This window comes from Pteropus medius, unplaced genomic scaffold (assembly GCF_902729225.1).
Source record: "Pteropus medius unplaced genomic scaffold, Ma_sr-lr_union100, whole genome shotgun sequence".
In the NCBI taxonomy this organism is placed as follows: Eukaryota; Metazoa; Chordata; class Mammalia; order Chiroptera; family Pteropodidae; genus Pteropus; species Pteropus medius.
In genome coordinates, this window is record NW_024356249.1 from 1,256,859 (window position 1) to 1,275,977 (window position 19,119).

The following is a 19,119-nucleotide window of genomic DNA, read 5'->3' on the forward strand; positions in this document are numbered from 1 at the left end:
GAGAGAGCTGATTTCTTAACGGCACTGCCAGCTCAAAAAGAAAACTTGGGTTCTCGGCATTCTGATGGGTAAAACGTGGGACGTGAATATAGTTTTAATTTGCATTTTTCTTCTTACAAGTGAGTTGGAGTTTGAGTCATTTGTCTTTGCTTTTCTGTGAATTGTTCTAGCCGTCGCTATGGGTTTTTTTTTGGGGGGGGCGGTTTGTTGGCCTTTTAAAAAAAATTATTACTAATTTCTAGGAGTTCTTTGTATAATGGGGATTTGTTCTTCGTGACATAAATTGAAAATATTTTTCCGCTTTGTTGTTTATCTTTTAACCTTACTCTTTTCGTCACGCAGATGGTTTCCTTCGTTGAATTCATTCATCTTTTTCTGGCTTCTAGGTTTTAGGTCATAGCTAGAAAGGTTTTCCAGCTTGGTGATTAAGGAGGGCTCAGGGTTAACGTGAGAGAAGAGATTTGCATGAGAGACTATGAGGAAGAGGGAGAAGCCCAGTCTAGGCAGGGATAATGCTCAACAGCACTAGTGACGTTTATATAAATGAACTAGACTTAATTTCTGAAACCACCTAATCTGCGTTTTATATTTATTCTTATTTCGGACATCTCAAACTTAGTAATTCATCTACACCTCTTGGATTCAATCTCTCTCTAATTAGAGAGTCTCTGACTGTTTCTTATGAATCAGAAGATGTTGGAGAACTACTTTAGGATTAAAATAAGTCAGAGAAAGGAAGAGGGAATATTATACAATGGATTAAGACACATCGCTACATTTTTGGACTTTGCTTAGATCTCGATTCGAACAACCAACTGTAAAACAACTTCTTGAGGGCAGTTGGTATAATTTGAATGTGGACTGGGTATTAGTTTATATTAAGGCACCATTATCTTGTTAGGCAAGATAATAGCAGGGCGGTTATGTTGTTTTTTAAATAGACTGTCAGTTAGAGATGCATACCAAAGTATTTATGGGTGAAACGTTATGATAAGGGGTTCGCTTTACAACATTTCAGGAAAAAGAGTGGAGGGGGCATAGGTTATAGATGTAACCATATTGATAAAATATTGATCAGAGTTGGAGCTAAGTGATAGAAAATGGGGTATATTTTCTTCTTTCTACTTTTTGTATATATTTCAACATTTCCATAGTGAAAAGTTTAAAAATACTAAATGTAGCATTGACATATAGTTATTATAGAAACCTTTGAAAAATAGACAAAAGTTCAAAGAAAAAAAACGATCCCATCAGCCAGATATATCTATCATTAACATTGACATCCTCCTGGTCTCTTCCCCATGTAAAAATATGTACACAGACATTAATTTAAAAATAATATCAAGTCATTCAATATCTAAATTTTCTAACTTGGTGTGTTCACCTTTCCGTATATCACAAATGATAGTCCTCAACATTATTTTGCTGGTTTCGCACATTTCGGCATATAGACATATCACAGTTTATTGAACAGTGTTACCATTTGGGGGCTTTTAGGTTGTTTATTTTTCACCTCTGTAAATGTTGATGTCCCAGCGGGTCAGTGGTTGTTCATATCCGTCTACAGCTCGTTAGGCCGCGGTTCACTGGAACCACTGAGTTGGAGGGTATATACACAGTGGACGATTTGACGCAAATTGCAAGTGACCCTTCGGAAAGGTGGTGTCCGTTTGCCCTTGCACCAGCAGTCCACGGGAAGGCCATTTTTGGTGTATTTGCCAAGTCAGAGACAGACTGGTTCAGACCAGTAGAGGACACACCGGTGCGATGAAGTGTGATGGTCGCTCAGAAGCTTCTCTGATTCTTCTGCTGGGAGCCTTGTCGCTGGGTGTGGCGGGGAAGGCCGGGCCGCTGCGGGCACCTGCATGGTCACTCAGCCGGTGTGTCAGCGAAGGGGCTGCGGGCTTCAGGACAGCGCAGTGTCTCCGGTCCTGCCGGGGAACCCTCCGTCTGGCCCTGCAGCCTGCAGCTTCAGATCAATAGCACGTATCCTGCCGGTCGTTCTGCAGTTTTTACGATGTCACGTCTCTTGGACAGTTTCCAGAGCCGCTTGGCCTACATTTCCTTCCGTGTGCTAGTTTCTTATGCATTTTTGTAGGTAAGAGCACCAGGCAGGTCCCCTTTTGCATCATCTTCGAAGCCCAAGCTAACCTTCCGGCATCCTCAGCCTTGTTTCAATACCATTCGGTTTATCTCAGTCTTGCGGTTTGATGATCAGCCTTGTTTATTGCAAAATCTGTAGTATGTTTACATTTTGAGGCTTTCATGCAACAGCTGTTTTAACATTTATGCAAGGACTGCCAATTCGTACTGATGGCTGCGTTCACATTCTGTGTTCCGTATTATCGCCTGTTCTGTTCCATCAGTCAGGGACATCTTAGGCTGTCAGAGGACGGGATCCTGAAACAAGCTGGTTGTCAGAGGGACTCTAACTTGGTAGGGAGTTTTTCTTTAGATCTTGGTTCAAGTATAGCATTTCTTGCAGGCAGACAGAAAAGACGGTCAGCAATGGAGCAGCAAATCAGCATTGAACCATAGTCCCTGCAGCGCTCAATTGGAAGGCAGGATTCTCCGTGGTCCAAATGGTCCAAGGCCTCAGTGCATCTTCCTGGGTTTGGGAGTCAGTTGACGGGGCCGCCCAAAGCCAAGTCTCTGGCAGCTCGAGCGGGGTGGGGGTGGGAAGAGAAGAGAGTTTGAGCTTTTTATTTATTACTTGGTGTAGAAATTATGAGCCCTTAGTGACATCCAGTAATTATCGTTTTCCGTTATTTGAGACATTGAGGGGTAAGCTTTCTCTTACTCTTTTACAAAGCAAGCAAGCAAGCAAGCAAGCGTGATTTCTAAACAAAGAGCAGCTCGAAGCAGGGAATCTGGGTCCTCCAAGTTACCCCTCCTCACAGCCGCTGCAGTTAGCATACCTTGCTCCAGAACAATAGGCGTTAGTCACGGTCTGTTTACTTCTGCCTGTTTCCCATGAGAAGGGGAATGTGTTCCTTGGAGCTGTCAGGCACTATCTATTGGAGCCCGTGGAGCTTTTCCTAAGGATCTTCTGTGACAACTAAGGAGGCGGCCTGGGAAACCTCACAAAGGGGGTTTCTGAGTTTATCAGGCCTTTGCCCCTAAGTGTCGGAGCCCCTGGGGAGGCGGCCACGCAGAGCTGGAGCCATTCTCACTGTGCTCGTGTGTTTGCAGACACCAGCTGGAGATGCCGGGACATTACTCCCATCTGGCCGCCTTCTACGAGGACAAGAAAGGGGTGCTCCACGCGGGTTCAGGGAGTGGCGGCAGCCTGCCCCCTGTCTACTGGCTGCCTTCCATCCACCGATACATGTACCCCGAGATGAAGGTGAGGTCAGCCGTCCTCTCGCTCGTCCTGGACTTGTGTCTGGGTACAGCATTTCTTAATTAATCAGGAATTCATGTCTTGGGCTCATGCCCCAAATCTGCTTTTGATAGAATTGGATTGCTCGCCTAAGCATTTGGGTTCTTTTAAACCATAGGGTAAGTTATCTTAAGTGATATGTTTCCTAGACACTCCTGTAATCATAATACAAAGTCGTATTGATAGGCCAGTCTTGGTGGACTCCTAGAGGCAAGAGGTGGATTTAATCCTATCGATTGCTTCAGATATTTTAAAGCCAGACATTTGAACTACAGATGAAGAGTTTGAACAGGTATTTGGTGTTCCTTAGTTACAGTATTTTTGATATTTATTGTGTATTTTTCCCAAAGTGTCCTGCCTTTGTACTAGAAGATATTTGTTTATAGTTAACAAAATACCCGGCCAAGTGTTAGGTGTGGGGCTGGTACAAAGATGACTATGAACTTGAAGTCGCTCCTGCCCCCTTCCCTGTAGGTGGTCACAGGATGCCCAGTGGGAACCTCGCCTCCCTGGTAGAGAATTACTACACGAGCTTAAGGGAGGAGTCTGGGATGGCTTCTTGGGGGTGAGGAGTTGGTCCCTGGAGTGTTTGGCAGAGAGGGAGAGATGCTGAGTCCAGACTGAGGGAAGGTGCAGGCAGTAGCAGGGCCATGGACCGTTGCTTTCCAGAACTTTCTGTGACTCAGGCATTCTGCTAGCTATTTATCTGTACCTGTTGTAGCACTTTCTAAAGTAAAAAAAAAAAAAATTTTAATGCCTATCTTACAGAAAAACCATCCAAGGTTTATAAAAGTTCAGTGACTTGCCTAAGGCCTTTCGCTAGTTGGAGACAGAGGCAGGATTTAAACCCGGGACCGGTACCGGGGCTGCCACTCGCTCCCTGCCCCACTCCACTGCCTTTGGGAGATGGACTTGGGAAAGCACACGCAAGCTCGTGGGACGGGAGCCAACTAGTTTGACTGGGATTAAATTTTTACGTCCGCTGGGCAGGAGAGAAAAGGCTGGAAAAAATAGGTGGTTATCAGATTGGAGAGAACCTTAAATAGTAAGCTATGGACTTTCAACCCAAATAAGTACCAGTTAGTGTCCTGTCAGGAAAACTCAAACTATGTTAGATATTTCAAACTAATTTCAGGGAATCAGTAATGTAGGAATTGGAAGACAGAAGGAACGAAGAAGGAATAAATAACCTATAGATTAGTCACTACAGATAATGCCTACTCCCCGAAATTACTGAACTACAAAGTGCCTCCGAATTACAGGTTTAAAGCAGCACGTATTCATTATCTCACAGTTTCTGCGGGTCGGGAATCCAGGCATGGCTTAGCTGGGTTACCCACTTCACATCCTTCACGAGATCGTAGTCGAGGTGCTGGCCAGGCATGGGGTCTCGTCCGGGGAAGCGTGCCCCCTTCTGAGCTCACGTCGTCGGGAGGATCGAGTTCTTTGAGGGACCGTTGGACCGAGGGCCCCAGTACCTTGCTGGCTGTGGCCCTCGATTTGTCACCACGTGGGTCTCTCCAGCATGGTGGGTTGCTTCGTTAATGCCAGCAAGTGAAAAAAGTCTGCTGGTAAGACAGAAGTCAGAATCCTTTGTAGCCTAACCACGGGCGTGGCAGGTGAGCAGTGTTGTCATACAGGTGGTTTGGAGCAAGTAGCTCAGTCAGAAGCGGGGATGACCTAAGACCATAAATACAAGAGGTGGAGATGATTGGTGCTGTGGTCCAGGCTGCCTGCCATACTCTCGGGTCTGGGGTGACAAAGAGGGAGAGGTGACATCATCAAAACTACCGTAGCTTGGGGTGGGGGCCCTGCACAGCCGGTCCTCGGATGGCTGAGGGAGGCGCTGTGTGCCCGATGATGCCGGACGCTCCGCGGGGGCTGGAGGTGGGAATTCGAGGTGTCCTCTGCTGCTGGAGAGGTGTATGAACAGGAATTCCTTCTCCCTTCCTCCTGCCTCTCGGTATTGTCATTGCCTCGCGTTGGAAGAACCTAACGGGACGCCAGCCGGCGCCGGGTCCAGGAAATGTAGTTTGAAGGTTTCTCAGCCCCGTGGTGTGCGCTGAGTGATTAAGAAATAGTCTGGGAATCATCAGGGAGACTCTGAGCTCGTATGGACCAAACCCTGCTCTTTCTCTCCACTTCTAATCCTGACCCATTTTTTTTCCTTCTGAGTCAAATTGCCACTGTTCTGACTCCAGCCCCACGGGGAGGTGACCGGCGTCTGACCTGGGAGGCCCAGGATTTCTCTCCCCAGGGGTGGGAGCTGTCCCGGCCCTGGAAGAGAAGCTTCTGTAGAAGCCGCATGGAGCAAGGCTGACAAAAGGAGGAAAGGGTTCAGCTCCAGCAGGGACAGTGAGGCATCGTGCGGTTAGGTGCACAGGGCCGGGCGGAGGGGCGCGCACGCTCCGCGACCACCTCTTAGAGGGAGGGTCTCGCTCGTTGAGGCTGCTTCCTGTTCACCCTGTCACAGGCCCGTGCCCGGCCCTTACCTACGTATAGTTCCCAGGTAGCGGGCTGTTGTCACTTATATCTCCGGGTCTTTGCACACGCTGGTTCCTCTGCCAGGGACACTGTCTCCCAGTTCGTCCCTTATGTCGAAGCCCAGACGTCACCGTCTACAGAAACTTTCCTCCATCTCTCCCAGAATCGGGTATAGCGGCCTCTGCAGCCCCGGCCCTCCTCAGGCCGGGCACCCTTTCTCCTACTAGCCCGTCCCCTCTGCGAGGCCAGGGCCTGGGCCTCTCGATTAGCACAGTGCTTGGCGCGAAGCAAGCTTGTGACGACTATTTCATGCGCGAATGCATCCATGAATGAATGAACAGATAAGCTCGGAATTCAGGACCGATCGTTTATTTGAGGATTCTAGGGCCCAGGACACATTTGGATAAAACCCCGCCAGGCCTTCAAGTGGCAGAAGCACACATTTGGGGCCTGCAGATAAGCAGAGGGGAGGCCGAGCAACCTGACCAGGCTCGAGCTCCCTTCCTGTCTCATCGCAAAGTGGAGGCCGGAGCGGGCAGAGACAGAGCAGTCAGGTCTCTCCATTTTGCAGAGGAGGAAAATGGGCTAGAAACTCCGGAAAACTTACCAAGGCGTTCCCGTCGGTCCGTGGCAGAGCTGGGACTGGAGCTCAGCGCCTGCGGGGTCCACGCTCCTGCCGTCAGCCCCTCGGTGTTCCTGGGTGCAGGGACCCCAGAGGGCAGCCGCCCGGCCGACAGGCTCCTGGCGCTCGGCACGAGTCGCGGGCGGCTGGAGCTGGAGCAGGCGGACTGTGGTGGCAGCGGGCCCAGCGAGTCCTCCCCCCTGTGAGCTGTGCGGACACCTCGCCTCGCACAGTGCCCGGGTCCCTAGACACTTGGGGACCTCAGCTGGGACCGTTCGCACATCACGCGTCCCTCCGGTGCTCAGTAGCGTTCGCGAGCCGCATGGCCTCGGTGAGGCGTCTGTCACCGCAGAGGCACTTCTCTCTCTGTCTTTAAAGACTGCAGGCTCAGTCCTGTTTTCCTCTGCGCCCCGCCCTCCCGAGTCACGTGGCTGGTGACCCCTGAACTCAAACCTCGGTGTGTCAGGGGAGCTGCTGAGTCCTAGAAATCCAGTTTAAAGACCAGACCTTTAAAGGGAAAAGTACCGTTTTACGTGGAAGGAACCGTCTCTTAATGATGGCACGTGGCATTTCGGGTGAAGCGGAGCGGGGTGCTTATTAGCACATACTGAGTATTTCTCGCAGTCATATTTCCAGCAAGCCGGTCTCCCCTCGTTCCTCCCCTGTTCATGTTCTCAGATCACCCACCCGGCTGGCTGCATGTCCCAGTTCATCAAGTTCTTTGGAGAACAGATCCTCATCCTCTGGAAGTTCGCGTTGCTGCGGAAGCGCATTTTGATATTTTCTCCCCCTCCCGTGGGCGTCGTGTGCTATCGAGGTGAGTGGGAGCAAAGCCGGGGTCCCCTGGTGCCGAGGGCGCTTGAGTCTTTCCATCACTGACCGAGTCCGGAAGGGTTGGGGCATCTCCAGGGGGTCATGAGTTTTAAGCCTGGGAGCGACATGGTTGGATTCGTATTTTACTATGCGGACTCTGGCGGCAGTACAGACCGTGGACTGGGTGACCAGTCCGTGCTCTAGTGAGAGGTAAGGATCTGGATCAAAGCAGAGAAGATGGATCCAGACACGTCTAAGCGAGAAGCTTGGCCACATCTGGTGCGTCATCGGGGCGAAAGGTTCTGCTGTGTGCGAGGTCGTGATGGAGGGAGAGTCTAGGACGACAGGGATGGCAGGACCCCCAGGTGGGGACCGAGGAGGAGCGGACGGGGGTGGCGTGATGGACGCATCGGACATGTGCTGGCCGTCGTGAGATGCACACCAGGCGCTGGTATCGTTGGGTCAGGACCTCGGGGAAGAAGCCGGGCTGGAGCTGCGGCCGGGCACGCTGATAACTACGGGGTGGGCGGGCGGAGCGGGGGGCGGGGGCAGCGTGCCAGTGTTTAAGAGGCGGGCCCGGCAGGTGATCAGCAAGGACGGGAGGCAGAGGAGACCGAGGTGGAACCGCCAGAGGCCGGAAGACAGAAGGGTCGTAGCAGGCGAGAGTTTCGAGGCCGACAGGGCTAAGACCTAAGCCAGACGTAGTGAGACGGGGACAGACGTGTCCACCGGGTGTGGAAGACGTCGCCGGTGTGACCTCCAGGAGCTCCGGCCCTGCCGTGGGACCCGAAAGGCTCCCCTCCCACTCCCCACGTCCTGAGAATGCGGGAGCACCCGGTACCTCGGGCCCAGGACAGCACAGAGCAAAGCCGGAGGCGTCCTTGGAGACTGACCGTCACCCCACGGCCTCTGTCCCCCACAGTGTACTGCTGCTGCTGCCTGGCCAACGTCTCCCTGCCCGGCATCGGGAGCACCGTTCCCGAGTCCAAGCCTTTCTTCTATGTGAACGTGGCCGACATCGAGAGCCTGGAGGTAGAGGTGTCCTATGTGGCCTGTGAGTACGGGGCCCTCCCTGCCTCCTGCCACATGGGACCCTGACCTTCGGCAGCCTCCCAGCTCCCCAAGGGCCCTGCCACTCACGGACTCGGGGCCCCCAGGCTCCTCATTTCCCCACCGGGGTTAGGCTGGTACCTTGCAGTGACAGCCGCCGAGCTCCCAGCTCCTGACCCCCCGGGCCCTGCAGGCACCACAGAGAAGATCTTCGAGGAGAAGCGGGAACTATATGATGTCTACGTGGATAACCAGAACGTGAAGACGCACCACGGCCACCTGCAGCCCCTGTTGAAGATCAACGGCGCCGACCGGGAGAAGTACCGGCGGCTGAACGAGCAGAGGTAGTGGGCCCGGGGCCGTGCGCGGCCACATGGGGTGGCGGGGCCAGCACGCACGCAGCGATGCCCCCACGTGCGGCCTTTCCAGGACAGCCGGGCGGGGGCGGAGGCCTCTGCCAAGCCGACCTGCCCGCCCTTCCCCTCACGGCACATTCGGCCACCCGCCTGCTGCCCAGGCGCTGCAGTGAGGGGAAGCTCTGCGGCCAGGAAGCCAGGCCCCCACCGCGTCCCCACCGGGCAGCAGATGCACGTGGGGGAGGTTTCTGCCCAGCGTTGGGGTCCGCGAAGCCCCAGACAGAACCGGCGCCGAGCGAGCACATGGTGTACGCACCACAGCCCTGAAAGCCTGCCCGTGCCTCGTCTCATATCATTCCCCATAACTCGGTCACTCTGAAATAAATGGTATCCTCATCATCATCCCTGTTTTACGGCAACGAGGAAAGATGGTCTTGCTTGGGATACCAGAAGTGGCCCTGCACCCTCGGGGTTTCGACTCCCGGCGCTGCTGGTTCCTCCCCTGTCCCCTCTCTCCCTGCCTCCGGCCCGCTCTGGGTCACCCTCCTTCCTGGGAGAAGGCGGCCCGTGCAGGTGCCTGACGGACGACAGGGGTCTCTGCCGCTGTGGCAGCCTGACGATGGTCTCCTTCACCGCAGGCAGATGCTGCTGTACTCCCAGGAAGTGGGCGAAGACTACACCCCGTGCGAAGAGGACCTCTTTGTGCTGTAAGTCACTGGGGCCGTGGCGCGGGGCTCCCTGCGGAGCCCTCGGCCCTAACGCTGTGGCCCTGGACCCCTCCCATGTCACCGCTGCAGACCACAGAGGTCCTTTATCGCTACCGTCATAAGTAACAGCCAGACCTGTAGAGAATTTTTATGAGTCTATTTGAGCCAAACCGATGACATGTGCCGGGGAGCAAGATCTCAGATGCACCGGAGAATATGTTTTGCGGCTGCTTTTATGCGTTAGACTCAGAGGAGGCGCATGAAGGTGCATGAAATCCACTGGCAGGAGATTAAGGAGGCAGGAGAAGGGCAGGGGAATGTCAAGGTCTGGATAAAAGGCAACGTGGGGGAACATACTTTTCCCCTGGTGGGTACAGGACAGTTCATGACTAACTTCTGCAGCACACAGAGATGGCATGTGAGGAACAGGATAGCAGTGCGGGGTCCTGTGGCCTCGTGCCCTGGTGCTGGCGGTTGTGCCTTTGAGGGGTAGGAAAAGAGAATCACTCAGATACTCCAAAGGTACGTTATCCCAGATGCATAAGAACGCTGGACGGGCTCACTCAAGGTAAAGACTGACCTTTGCTGAGGAAGCTACAGGCCTGGGACGTGACCGTCCGCCGCGACCTGCCCAGTTAGGAATTCACGATCAGACCATCCCGTGGGGCCACTCTGGGTCACTGAGGTGGTCAGGCCTGCCATGTGGCCCTCTGCGCTTGTCCGGTTTACAGCATAGTCCCTTTTTCGTTGACATTGCTAACGGCACTCAGGGCTGGGTTCCATTACCATCAGCCCCGAACCCTGAAATGCCATTAGTGGGGGACCCAGAGGACTTAGGAAGAGAAGCAGGGGGAAGTTAAGAGAAATGGGGGCCCTGGGGTTTGTCTTTCTGCTGGACGTTCGCATCCGGATGTCCACTGCATAGGAGCTCTGTCCCTCAATACAGGGACTTCTCAGCCATCGCTTCCTTTGAATAGAGCAGTTCCTTGCACCGAGTCATATGGGACAATCAGAACATTTAACTTCGAACCAATGAACTATCCCCCAGATCTGTTGGTCGAGGTCGGAGCCTTTATACCTCAGAGCACCGATTTCATCCCTGAGCAGCTGTAGACGTAGAGCTCAGTGACGAGAACAGAATTGCAGTGGAAACAGAAACAGTTCTCCCAGCTTCCCGTGTGGTCTTCCCACCCCGGGTCCAGGCTGGGGATGGGGATGGGGATGGGGAGCGGCACCTACAATCAGAACCCTCTCTAGCTTTGCCGCCGAAAACTTCAGGCTGACGTTTCAGCTAAGGCGGAGCACTGCGACGCAGAGGAAGGGTAGCTTATCATACACGTTTACCGTTGCGATGTAGAAGAATCTGGGAATCGAGCCCAGAGCCAGCGGCCTTCAAGGTCTGACCCGTTGCACTGTATCCGAACTTCCTGGGCCCCAGAGCTGCTCGGGGCTCTGGCCGCCTTTACTGAACCTGAGTTCCACACGAGCTGTGGGACACGGCCGCAAAAAGTCTGGACAGTTAACGACTTCTCTGAACGTGCCTCACACATTCGTGTCGCACTGTAAATCAGTGACATTTCGATCACGCCCTGTGCATGATTTTTTAAGGAGTGGAGGAATACGGACGGCCGAGATGACGGTGAGCGACAGCTCCGTGTCTCCCGTACCCTTCACGTCCCGCCTTGCGGGCTCAGAGCATCCCGCGTCTGCCCCGCGCCTCCGAGCGCCACCTGTAACGTGCGGACAGTCAGCGTCAGGTCTGCGGTGGCCGGCGGCGTGGGCAGGAGGGCCACTTCGGGGCCCTTCTTCCTGTATAAGCCGCCGCTCTAGTCACTCACCCAGGGCTTCGAAGGTGTATTTCAGCTTCTTATTTGAAGCGCCGACCTCAGAACTGTGGGATCAGGTTTTTTTGTTTTTTTTTTTGTTGTTGTTTTTAAACTTCCCCTTATGACTAAGCAGAGAGAGAGCACAGGAAACGGGACCTCTCCCCGAAGCTGTGTTTAAACCTCTAGTGACCTCGCAACAGGGAGAGACAGTCTTTTGGCGACCAAAAGTCACGTGCTCAGAGACTTTGCTGACCATGCCGTGGTGTCTTTGCTGACCTTGCTAGCCTTTTAATAACGCTTTAAACCTGGATCCTGTTTTCTTCTTTAAAAAGGTATTTGATTTTCCAGACCCTTTAAAAGTACGTTAAAGAAAAGTGTCGTTTTGGTTTCCTGTGTGTGGACAGTTTGGTGAGCGTTTTTGTTTTTTTTTTTTTTTTTGTCTTCTCACCTTACTCTCCCTCCCTCTGTCTATTTCTTCTTGTCTGGCGAATGCAGGTTTTTCCTAGAGGAAAACAACCGGATATTTCAGACTTTGTTGGAGGTGTCCGCCAGTCAAGACAAAACTCTGACGGCCGAGCATGCGCGGGGCATGGGTCTGGACCCCCAGGGAGACCGGACCTTTCTCATGGACCTGCTGGAGGCCTACGGCATCGATGTCATGTTGGTCATTGACAACCCCTGTTGCCCGTAGAGGCGGTGAGCCCAGACCGGTGAGCTGCTCTCGTGGGGAGTTCACCCCGGGCCCCAGAGGGCTCATTTTTTTATCAAGTCGACACAAAGAAATATTGTTTATACTTTCCGACGAATGTGATTTTTGCAGTCTTTCTTTCTGTGCTCCCTATTGGTCAGATGAGACTTGCCGTGGTTTTTGTCCTGCGTTGGCGAGACGCTAGAATGGATCACTTTCTCCCAAAGTTGCTGCCTGGTTTGGTCGTAGGTGTTATCAAAGCCGATTCTGTCATCTTGTCGAGTGACTTCAGGAGACGTGGCGAAGGCCACATATCCCTAGAAGCCGAGCTCTAGCAACACTGGGGGTGGACTGTTCAGGAAATCTGTATGGTCTGTGTCCCCTGACGTATTCAAGAATGAGACAGCCGTCCGCCCAGTGTGACCTTGGGTGTCCATCTGCCTGAAGGTGGCAGCTGGACCAGGTGACCGTTCAAGGTTTTTATCCATTCTGGGGGTCGTCTTGGGATCAGATCCCTTTTTCCCATTGATGAGGACAAATCTATGTCTTCTCCGTAGAGCAGAGACCCCAGCGTGGGGCAAAAGGAGGTTTCTGACACCAAGTATGAACTTCTCTCAGGACAGGGTGACAGGCAGAGGTCGCTCCTCAGCCAGCTGAAAACTGAAATTTTAGAACGAAGCCTTGAAACGTTCCTCCTGGCCGCTCAGGGTACTGTTCCTTTCTCGGGGTTCCTACCTCTTGGGACAGGTTGGCAGATCCCGAAGGGCCAACGCCGGCCTTGGCGCTCGCGAGCAAATTCCTTTTCCAATTCAGCCTCCTTTAAAGGCTAACCGTCCTCTCAGAGTAATTTGGGAATTTTTAAAGAGTAGCATTCGTTGCCACCAAAGGCGGCGCAGGTGAGGTGCAGGATAGAGGTGTTTCGTTGGATGAGTCCTCTGGAGGCATCACTAGCAGATCAGAACAAAGATCCACTTGACTCCGTAACGTGGCGAGGATCTGAGCTGGCTGACCGAGGTCGGGGCCCGTGAACAAGACTGTGTACCAGTGTGGAGCCCTCACAGACGTCTCTTTAGCAGAGACGACATTCCTCGAGCTAAATGATGGGAGCCAGAGACATAGCGGATTTGTTCGAGAGCAGATCTGACAGTGCCTTCCCCCAGGAACGCGGTCGGGAACCCCGCGTGGCAGCGACGGGTTTGTTTTTTTTTTTTTTGTTTTTTTTTTGCTTTCCTCTGGAAGGGGCCGGTCTGGGAGGTGTTGCTCCTGGTGGTCACCGCCTGTTCTCTGGCAGGGCGTTCGGTGGATGTCAGCTTTGGTGAGACAGCGATGGTTAACCACAGGAAGCCAGCTCCGTGAGTAGAGTTCTGGGGCCATCATTTAGGATTTGACTTGACTTGGGACACTAGGTTACTGGTGACAAGTGATTTCTTCCCCTTCCTCCTTCCTGCTTGGCTCTGTGAATGGAACAGCCGTCAGTATACCCATGTATGTGACCAAGTTTCGGCCACGCCGATGTGCACAGCAAAGAGAAATCACTTTCAAATGGACGGATCTCACGGCTTATCTCGAAACTAGCTTTTTAGGGCTTATTGCTTTATTCAAAAATATTTTCACTATAGCTCCTTGATACAGAATTCAAGATGAAACACATTCACACGTGGAAATGCAAATAGACATTGATTCATCAAGCTAGCGTCTTTTATGTAAATATCTAAATAAGTTTGGGCGTTGAAATGTAAACTGTACAACTAATCCGTTTTTCTCCTCTGCAGTGTGGGTTTAGCCATCATTTCAGCAGTATGTATATTTACAAAAGAAAATAATCTGTTTAGAAGCTGAGGCTTCACTGCCATTTCCTGGAAGAGCAACCTTCTCTCGTTTCCCGAGAAGCAGCCTTTCTCACTGTGGTCAAGTGACGGTCACTGTTAGTGTGTGCAGAAGGGTCAAGGTCTTCTCATTTAGAGGTGGTCAGAACAGGGCAGGAGTGGAAGGGAAGGTCAGCTTCTCTTGGAGGACATAGGCTGACCCTCTTCCAGTGGGACTGGGGAATTTGTTGGGAGAATTTTGCTCGAGTCTTTCTGTACACGGACACTTCTGTTCTGTGGTTTTAACCGCAAGCTTGGGGTGAAAATGAGGTTCGCGTAGTGCCCTCTGCATGGTGGGTCAGGGGTTCTGGGCTCCTGTGGACTCCACGCTGTCCGAGACGGCTGTCTGTCAGTCTGGCATCTCCAGGTGTCTGTCCTCACGCCCATGCAGAGGGCTGGGGTCTGGGCGCCCAGGAGAGGAACGGACCTGGGAGGCAGTGCTGTGTCTTAGGCCACATGGAGCCTGGGCTTAGCCCAAAGCAGAACTTCCCTCCTCTGTCCCTGTGCTTGTTTGAAGAGGGAACCCAAGGACTCAGGCCTTCCCGACACTGCAGCAGAAAGGGACTGTGTTTGTGAGGGTACCAGGCAGAAATCCCTGCACGGTGACAGAAGCGAGAAGCCACGCAGACCTGGTTTTCTGTCACTGTTGAAATACTTTCTGAGAAATCATTTGCTTTCGTTTGGAAGATGCTAGGGAACACCCTTGAGGTCCCGCCTTCTAGGTCTGCAAGTTCCTGCGACCACCGGCCGTCTGGAGCAGGTTGCAAACCTAACCTTGGCTGAAGGGGGCCTTCTGCCTGATCGGACCTCATCCCCACCCCTGCCCCAGCTGGTTTGGTCCTCAGGGATTTTCAGCCTGATCTAGTGACATGCAGTGAGCCAGCCCTGTGCTAACCTGGGAGCACTGCGGACCTGAGACACCTGAGCTGCCCTGTCATCCTGAGACCAACTTAAATTCCAGGTGGCAAGAGTCCTTGGGAGGCCCAGAATCTAGGCTTAGGGTTTGTTGATATTAAAGTGGATTTTTTTTCCAAGTTTACAGGCTTGGCAGGTAGTCATATTCAATCTTTGGGACCATGGCCACTTGTCCTCTGGCTTAGGACTCTTTCTTCGGAAGGAGTCAGAAATGGCAGGGCTTATCTCCTACCAGACCCCAAATTCTAGGCTGGATCATTTGTTTGGACTGAGCTCTGGCTTTCGTCCAGCATGAATCACTCACTGCTCAGGCCTGGTGTGGACCCACCCGGTCCAGCGTCAGTGCCCCCAGGAGATTACGACTGCCGTGATTAAGGAGGCATGTGCTTCCATCTCCCTCGTCCAGTGTGGCAGCTCTTCTTCCAACTGGCTGAGGAGGGGGAGCTGAATTCATTGACCTACTGATAGAAATCATTTAGCCTAGGCATTTGCACCTGTACCTTACCTGTTTTGTTCCATGTGAAAGTTAAGGTGGGAAATCGAAATGTAGCACAGGGTGCAGATAATTCTAAATACCACACGTGAAGCTGTGGTATTCCGTGCAGCAATCTGTGATATTTTAGCTAGAAGACAAAGGTAAAAGATAAATTTGATCCTAGCGGAATCACCGTTTTTCATTCCGGTGGCTACGAGGACGGACTGGCCATTCGTCTTGATACGCTGACGGCCCTTCAAACACGATACAAAGATGAGATTATTCACCTTTAAGGCCTTTCTGGAACCTTTTGCAAAGGGCAGTCACGAATGAAGCTTTTAATGGTAGTGCGGCAGCTCTCCAGGAAGAGGAGGGGACCCCAGGGACCATTTTTTATTGTTGTTGTTTTTTGATTTTAATGAAACCTCGTGGTTTACATATGGATGGAGCTGCCGTCTCCAGTCCCCAGGCAGATCATACTCTGAGAGGTAGAGGTGCTGCTGAATGAGATCCTAAGACAGTAAGTGTTCTCTTGACAGTGAACTTGCCTTAGTGTGGGGGCAGCGAGAACGTCAGTCTGGGGACCGGCATCGGGCGTGGCCCCATCTCTCGTTAGGGTCCTTGCTCGAAGGCTGCGAATCTGAGCAAAGTCCAGTCCTCGGCTCCGTCCCCAGCACTTAGCTCCGCTGCGTGCCCAGCGGTGAGGATCCTGCAGACCCAGAGGCTGATGTCAGCGGGCCCAGGCCTGTCCCTTCATTTCAGGAAAACCCTTCTCTGATTCAGGTAGGGGAAAAGAAGGAGTCACAGGCTCCTTTTGCTCCCAAGTCATGGATTTTTAACATTTCATTTATGTTCCTAATATACCTCTGTTCCCAGGAGCTTACTGTGCGCAGTGTGTTGTGGGAAAAGGCTAACTGTGAATTGAGTTAATGTTTTTCTATAAGAGATGGAAGTGTATTTTTATATCGGTATACTGTGTGATGAACTGAGTATGCAGAGGTTGGAATGGAAGGGAACTTCCAAACCATAATCCTGCAAGAAATGGGCAGTGTGGGATTTGGGACCAGCCGAGATCCCATAAAAGTTTCATCTTAAATGAAGCTTTTGGAGAGTAAACGAGGAGACTGTGAAACATTGAGAGCACTCTTTAGGGGATAAACTTGACAGTCCTAGGGAGGGTGGCACACAGTCCCCTTGTACGGAAGGGGGTAAATGTGATAATGCCGACCGGGCCCCGTCACTGGGAGGGCTGGGAGGCAGTTCTTATAACTGGCACTTTAATTCACTTTTGGAGCTGGAATACAGGGGCCGTTGGATGAAACTGCATGGTCGGAAAGGAAATAAGAAATTTCTAGTGCTGTAGGAATGATGGAGAATTAAAGCCTTGCTTTCATTTCTTTAGAGTTTATTCTAGAAGCTCAGCATAGCATGGGCTTTTAGAGGTAAATAGGACCTAAATTCAGAAAATTTAATTACTATAGTAGAAGGGTAAGTGTGAATTACTTGTTCGCCGTAGAATGCCTGTTTAGACTCATGATCCATTTACTCTGCTTTCTAAGGACAGCCGGGAATGCGGGGGTTGAGGTAGTAGAGTATTAGAGATGACCCACAAAATGAAAAACCCAGGGGTCACTGAATGAGCTGATTGCTAATATATTTGGTAGTAGAATGACAGTGTCCTCTGGGCAAATTAAACAAAGATGAAAGTATTAAAAAATTTCTGAAGGTGGCATCAGGAAGTTTGTCTGGCATGCCCACGAAGACCCTAAGGGAAGGTAGAAATCCTGGCTTTTTGAAGACACGATCAGAGACACTAAGGGTACAGAGTAGAGAAAAACAAAATTAACTTCCTTCCTTACCCCCAGCTTGTCGGCTAAACTTTTTTAGGTTTGGGAAATAAACCTTTTCTGAAAAAGAAATAATAGTTGTAGTCTTGGAAAAACAGTTGTCCTAATTTTTCTGGTTAGGAAAAGCATTGCCCCCCCGTCGCCTTAAATGTCGAACCCCTATTTTGATTAACACCCCAGTATAAGAGTTATAGCAATAAGAGAAATCGAATCTATTTTCGTTTCAAGGCGTTACCTCATGTTATGAAATCTGTAAGACAGTTGATAAGTTTTACCCTGAATACCCGTGCATCTGGGTGTGTCGTTCTGGCTCTCTGTTTTCAATGGTGACAGTTTTAAAGGCCTAATGAAAGCTGGGGTTATCCCGAAGCTACGAGTAAATGTTTCTTGAACTGATTTTGTTCTGTGGTACAAGTAACATCTGTGTTTATCTTATCTGTATATATCTGACCACATTGTCTGCAGAGAGGTTGATATAACTATATTTACAGAAAACAGTTTTTACTATTAAAATTCACATTTTAACATGAACACGTGTGCTACAGTCCTTCACCTCGTCCAAGAAGTGTGGTCGTAGTGGGGAGCGGGGACAGCTCCGGTGCGTGGGCTGAACGCGGCCCTCAGCCCCGGGCACGGTGGGGTGAGGAAGCCTGAGAGCCGGTGCCTGTCCCGGAGGCCGAGGTCTGGATGAGCCTTCTCCGGTGATGCAGCCAAAGCTGGCAACGACTGTGAGAGAGCCAGGACTGAGCCCCTCAATCTCGCCAGGCGACAGCTAGAGAAGGACCCCCGGAGACCCAAGCCCTCTGCTTCACATCTCCGCTCATCAAAGGTGACTTTAAGACATTATACTCTATTACTGCCCATATATGTGATTGGTATATATGTGTGTACCGTCTATGTGTTTGTGCATGTACATACTGACATTTTTAACCTTTGGGGAAGTTATTTCGAGGCGGTATAAATTCCTGATAATGTTGGCTCTGTGTTCAAAAACCAGAGCTACCTTGCAAGCTGTGTGACCATGTCACCTGCTCCCAGGGTGGTCGTGACAACAGGCTGAGTCAGTTGCTGTGCATGCGAACCGGACAGGGGTTAAGCAAAAGGCTTTATATTTATTTATATTTAATAGAAAACATCTACTTTCTAATGGAAATAATCTTAGCGTCTGACAGAAGGTTTGTACTAAAGATGGGAGCGGGGGGCGCTCGGGGTCTCCCGGATGCCTCGGCAGCCAGCTCTAGAAGGGTAAAGGGTCTCTGCATGGACGGTGTGTGGAGGGGCAGGGGGAAGAATAAGGCAATAGATAAGGGAAACCAAATTCTCACAGGAAATGGTTTGAATCAAGAAAAAATTTGAGCCAGGGCAAATTTCTATTTTAAAATGAATTTTAAAATCTGGATTAACGTTCCTGTAATTTTGATGGAAGGATTAGAATCGCTAAACACACACACATGCTGGTAGCCTGTCAAGGAAGCCTGATTCTACGCTGGTCCTCTGTTCTGGATTCAGGAGATGCTAAATGCCCTTGGCTCACGTGAAACTTTTTCTCTTACAGCGCAGCATCCCTTCCACAGGCGGTATGGAGCGGCTGATCCTTACTGTGCATGTTCGGACCACCTGTTATTTTTTTGGCAGTAAGCACAGCTTTTAACACCACTCTGAAGGATACACAGGTGAGCCTGTTTCTTGTGCTCTTCACTCGTGGGCTTTCTGCAGCTGCTTTATAATCCTTTAAAGCGTCCGTCTTCGCTCTGCCAGGAGTTCATGGGCACAGGCCTGCGTGCTAGCCTGGAACCGAGGAGCCTGTGGCCAAGGCCGGGCCAGTTCTTCCCCTTCACACTTCTGCTTCCTCTTTACAAAAGACTTGTGGCGCCTCCATCCTACTGTGCTGCACTGGCCTCTAGTGTGTAAAACCTCAGGTGCGCCAAACAAGGGAAAATCCAGTGGTATTAAAAGTAAATGATGGTAATGGCTAACGAACCCTTAGAAGTTATAGTTCTCTTTCAACAAACTAAAGGAAGATCTAGTCACGCTGTTGACATATCATTATAATTTTTGAAGGCAGATCGCTGATTTTTGACATAAGGAA

At 51.1% G+C, this 19,119-nt stretch overlaps 1 protein-coding gene across 9 annotated transcripts in view; it reads left to right on the plus strand.

Annotated features, from left to right (window-relative positions):
• The window catches only part of DENND11 (DENN domain containing 11), a 51,922-nt gene that overhangs the window by 25,351 nt on the left and 7,452 nt on the right, over nucleotides 1-19,119 (plus strand). For 4 of the 9 annotated variants that reach the window (XR_005652385.1, XR_005652387.1, XR_005652388.1 and 1 more), the window contains exons 4-11: nucleotides 3,193-3,346; nucleotides 7,167-7,305; nucleotides 8,224-8,355; nucleotides 8,545-8,695; nucleotides 9,346-9,414; nucleotides 11,736-11,950; nucleotides 17,576-17,859; nucleotides 18,586-18,703. Coding sequence is in view for 4 of the 9 variants with exons in the window: in XM_039860958.1 (XP_039716892.1) it covers nucleotides 3,193-3,346; nucleotides 3,457-3,501; nucleotides 7,167-7,305; nucleotides 8,224-8,355; nucleotides 8,545-8,695; nucleotides 9,346-9,414; nucleotides 11,736-11,931 (886 nt within the window). In the remaining 5 variants the exon portion in view is untranslated. The other 5 variants (XR_005652386.1, XM_039860958.1, XM_039860955.1 and 2 more) reach the window with 5 other exon arrangements.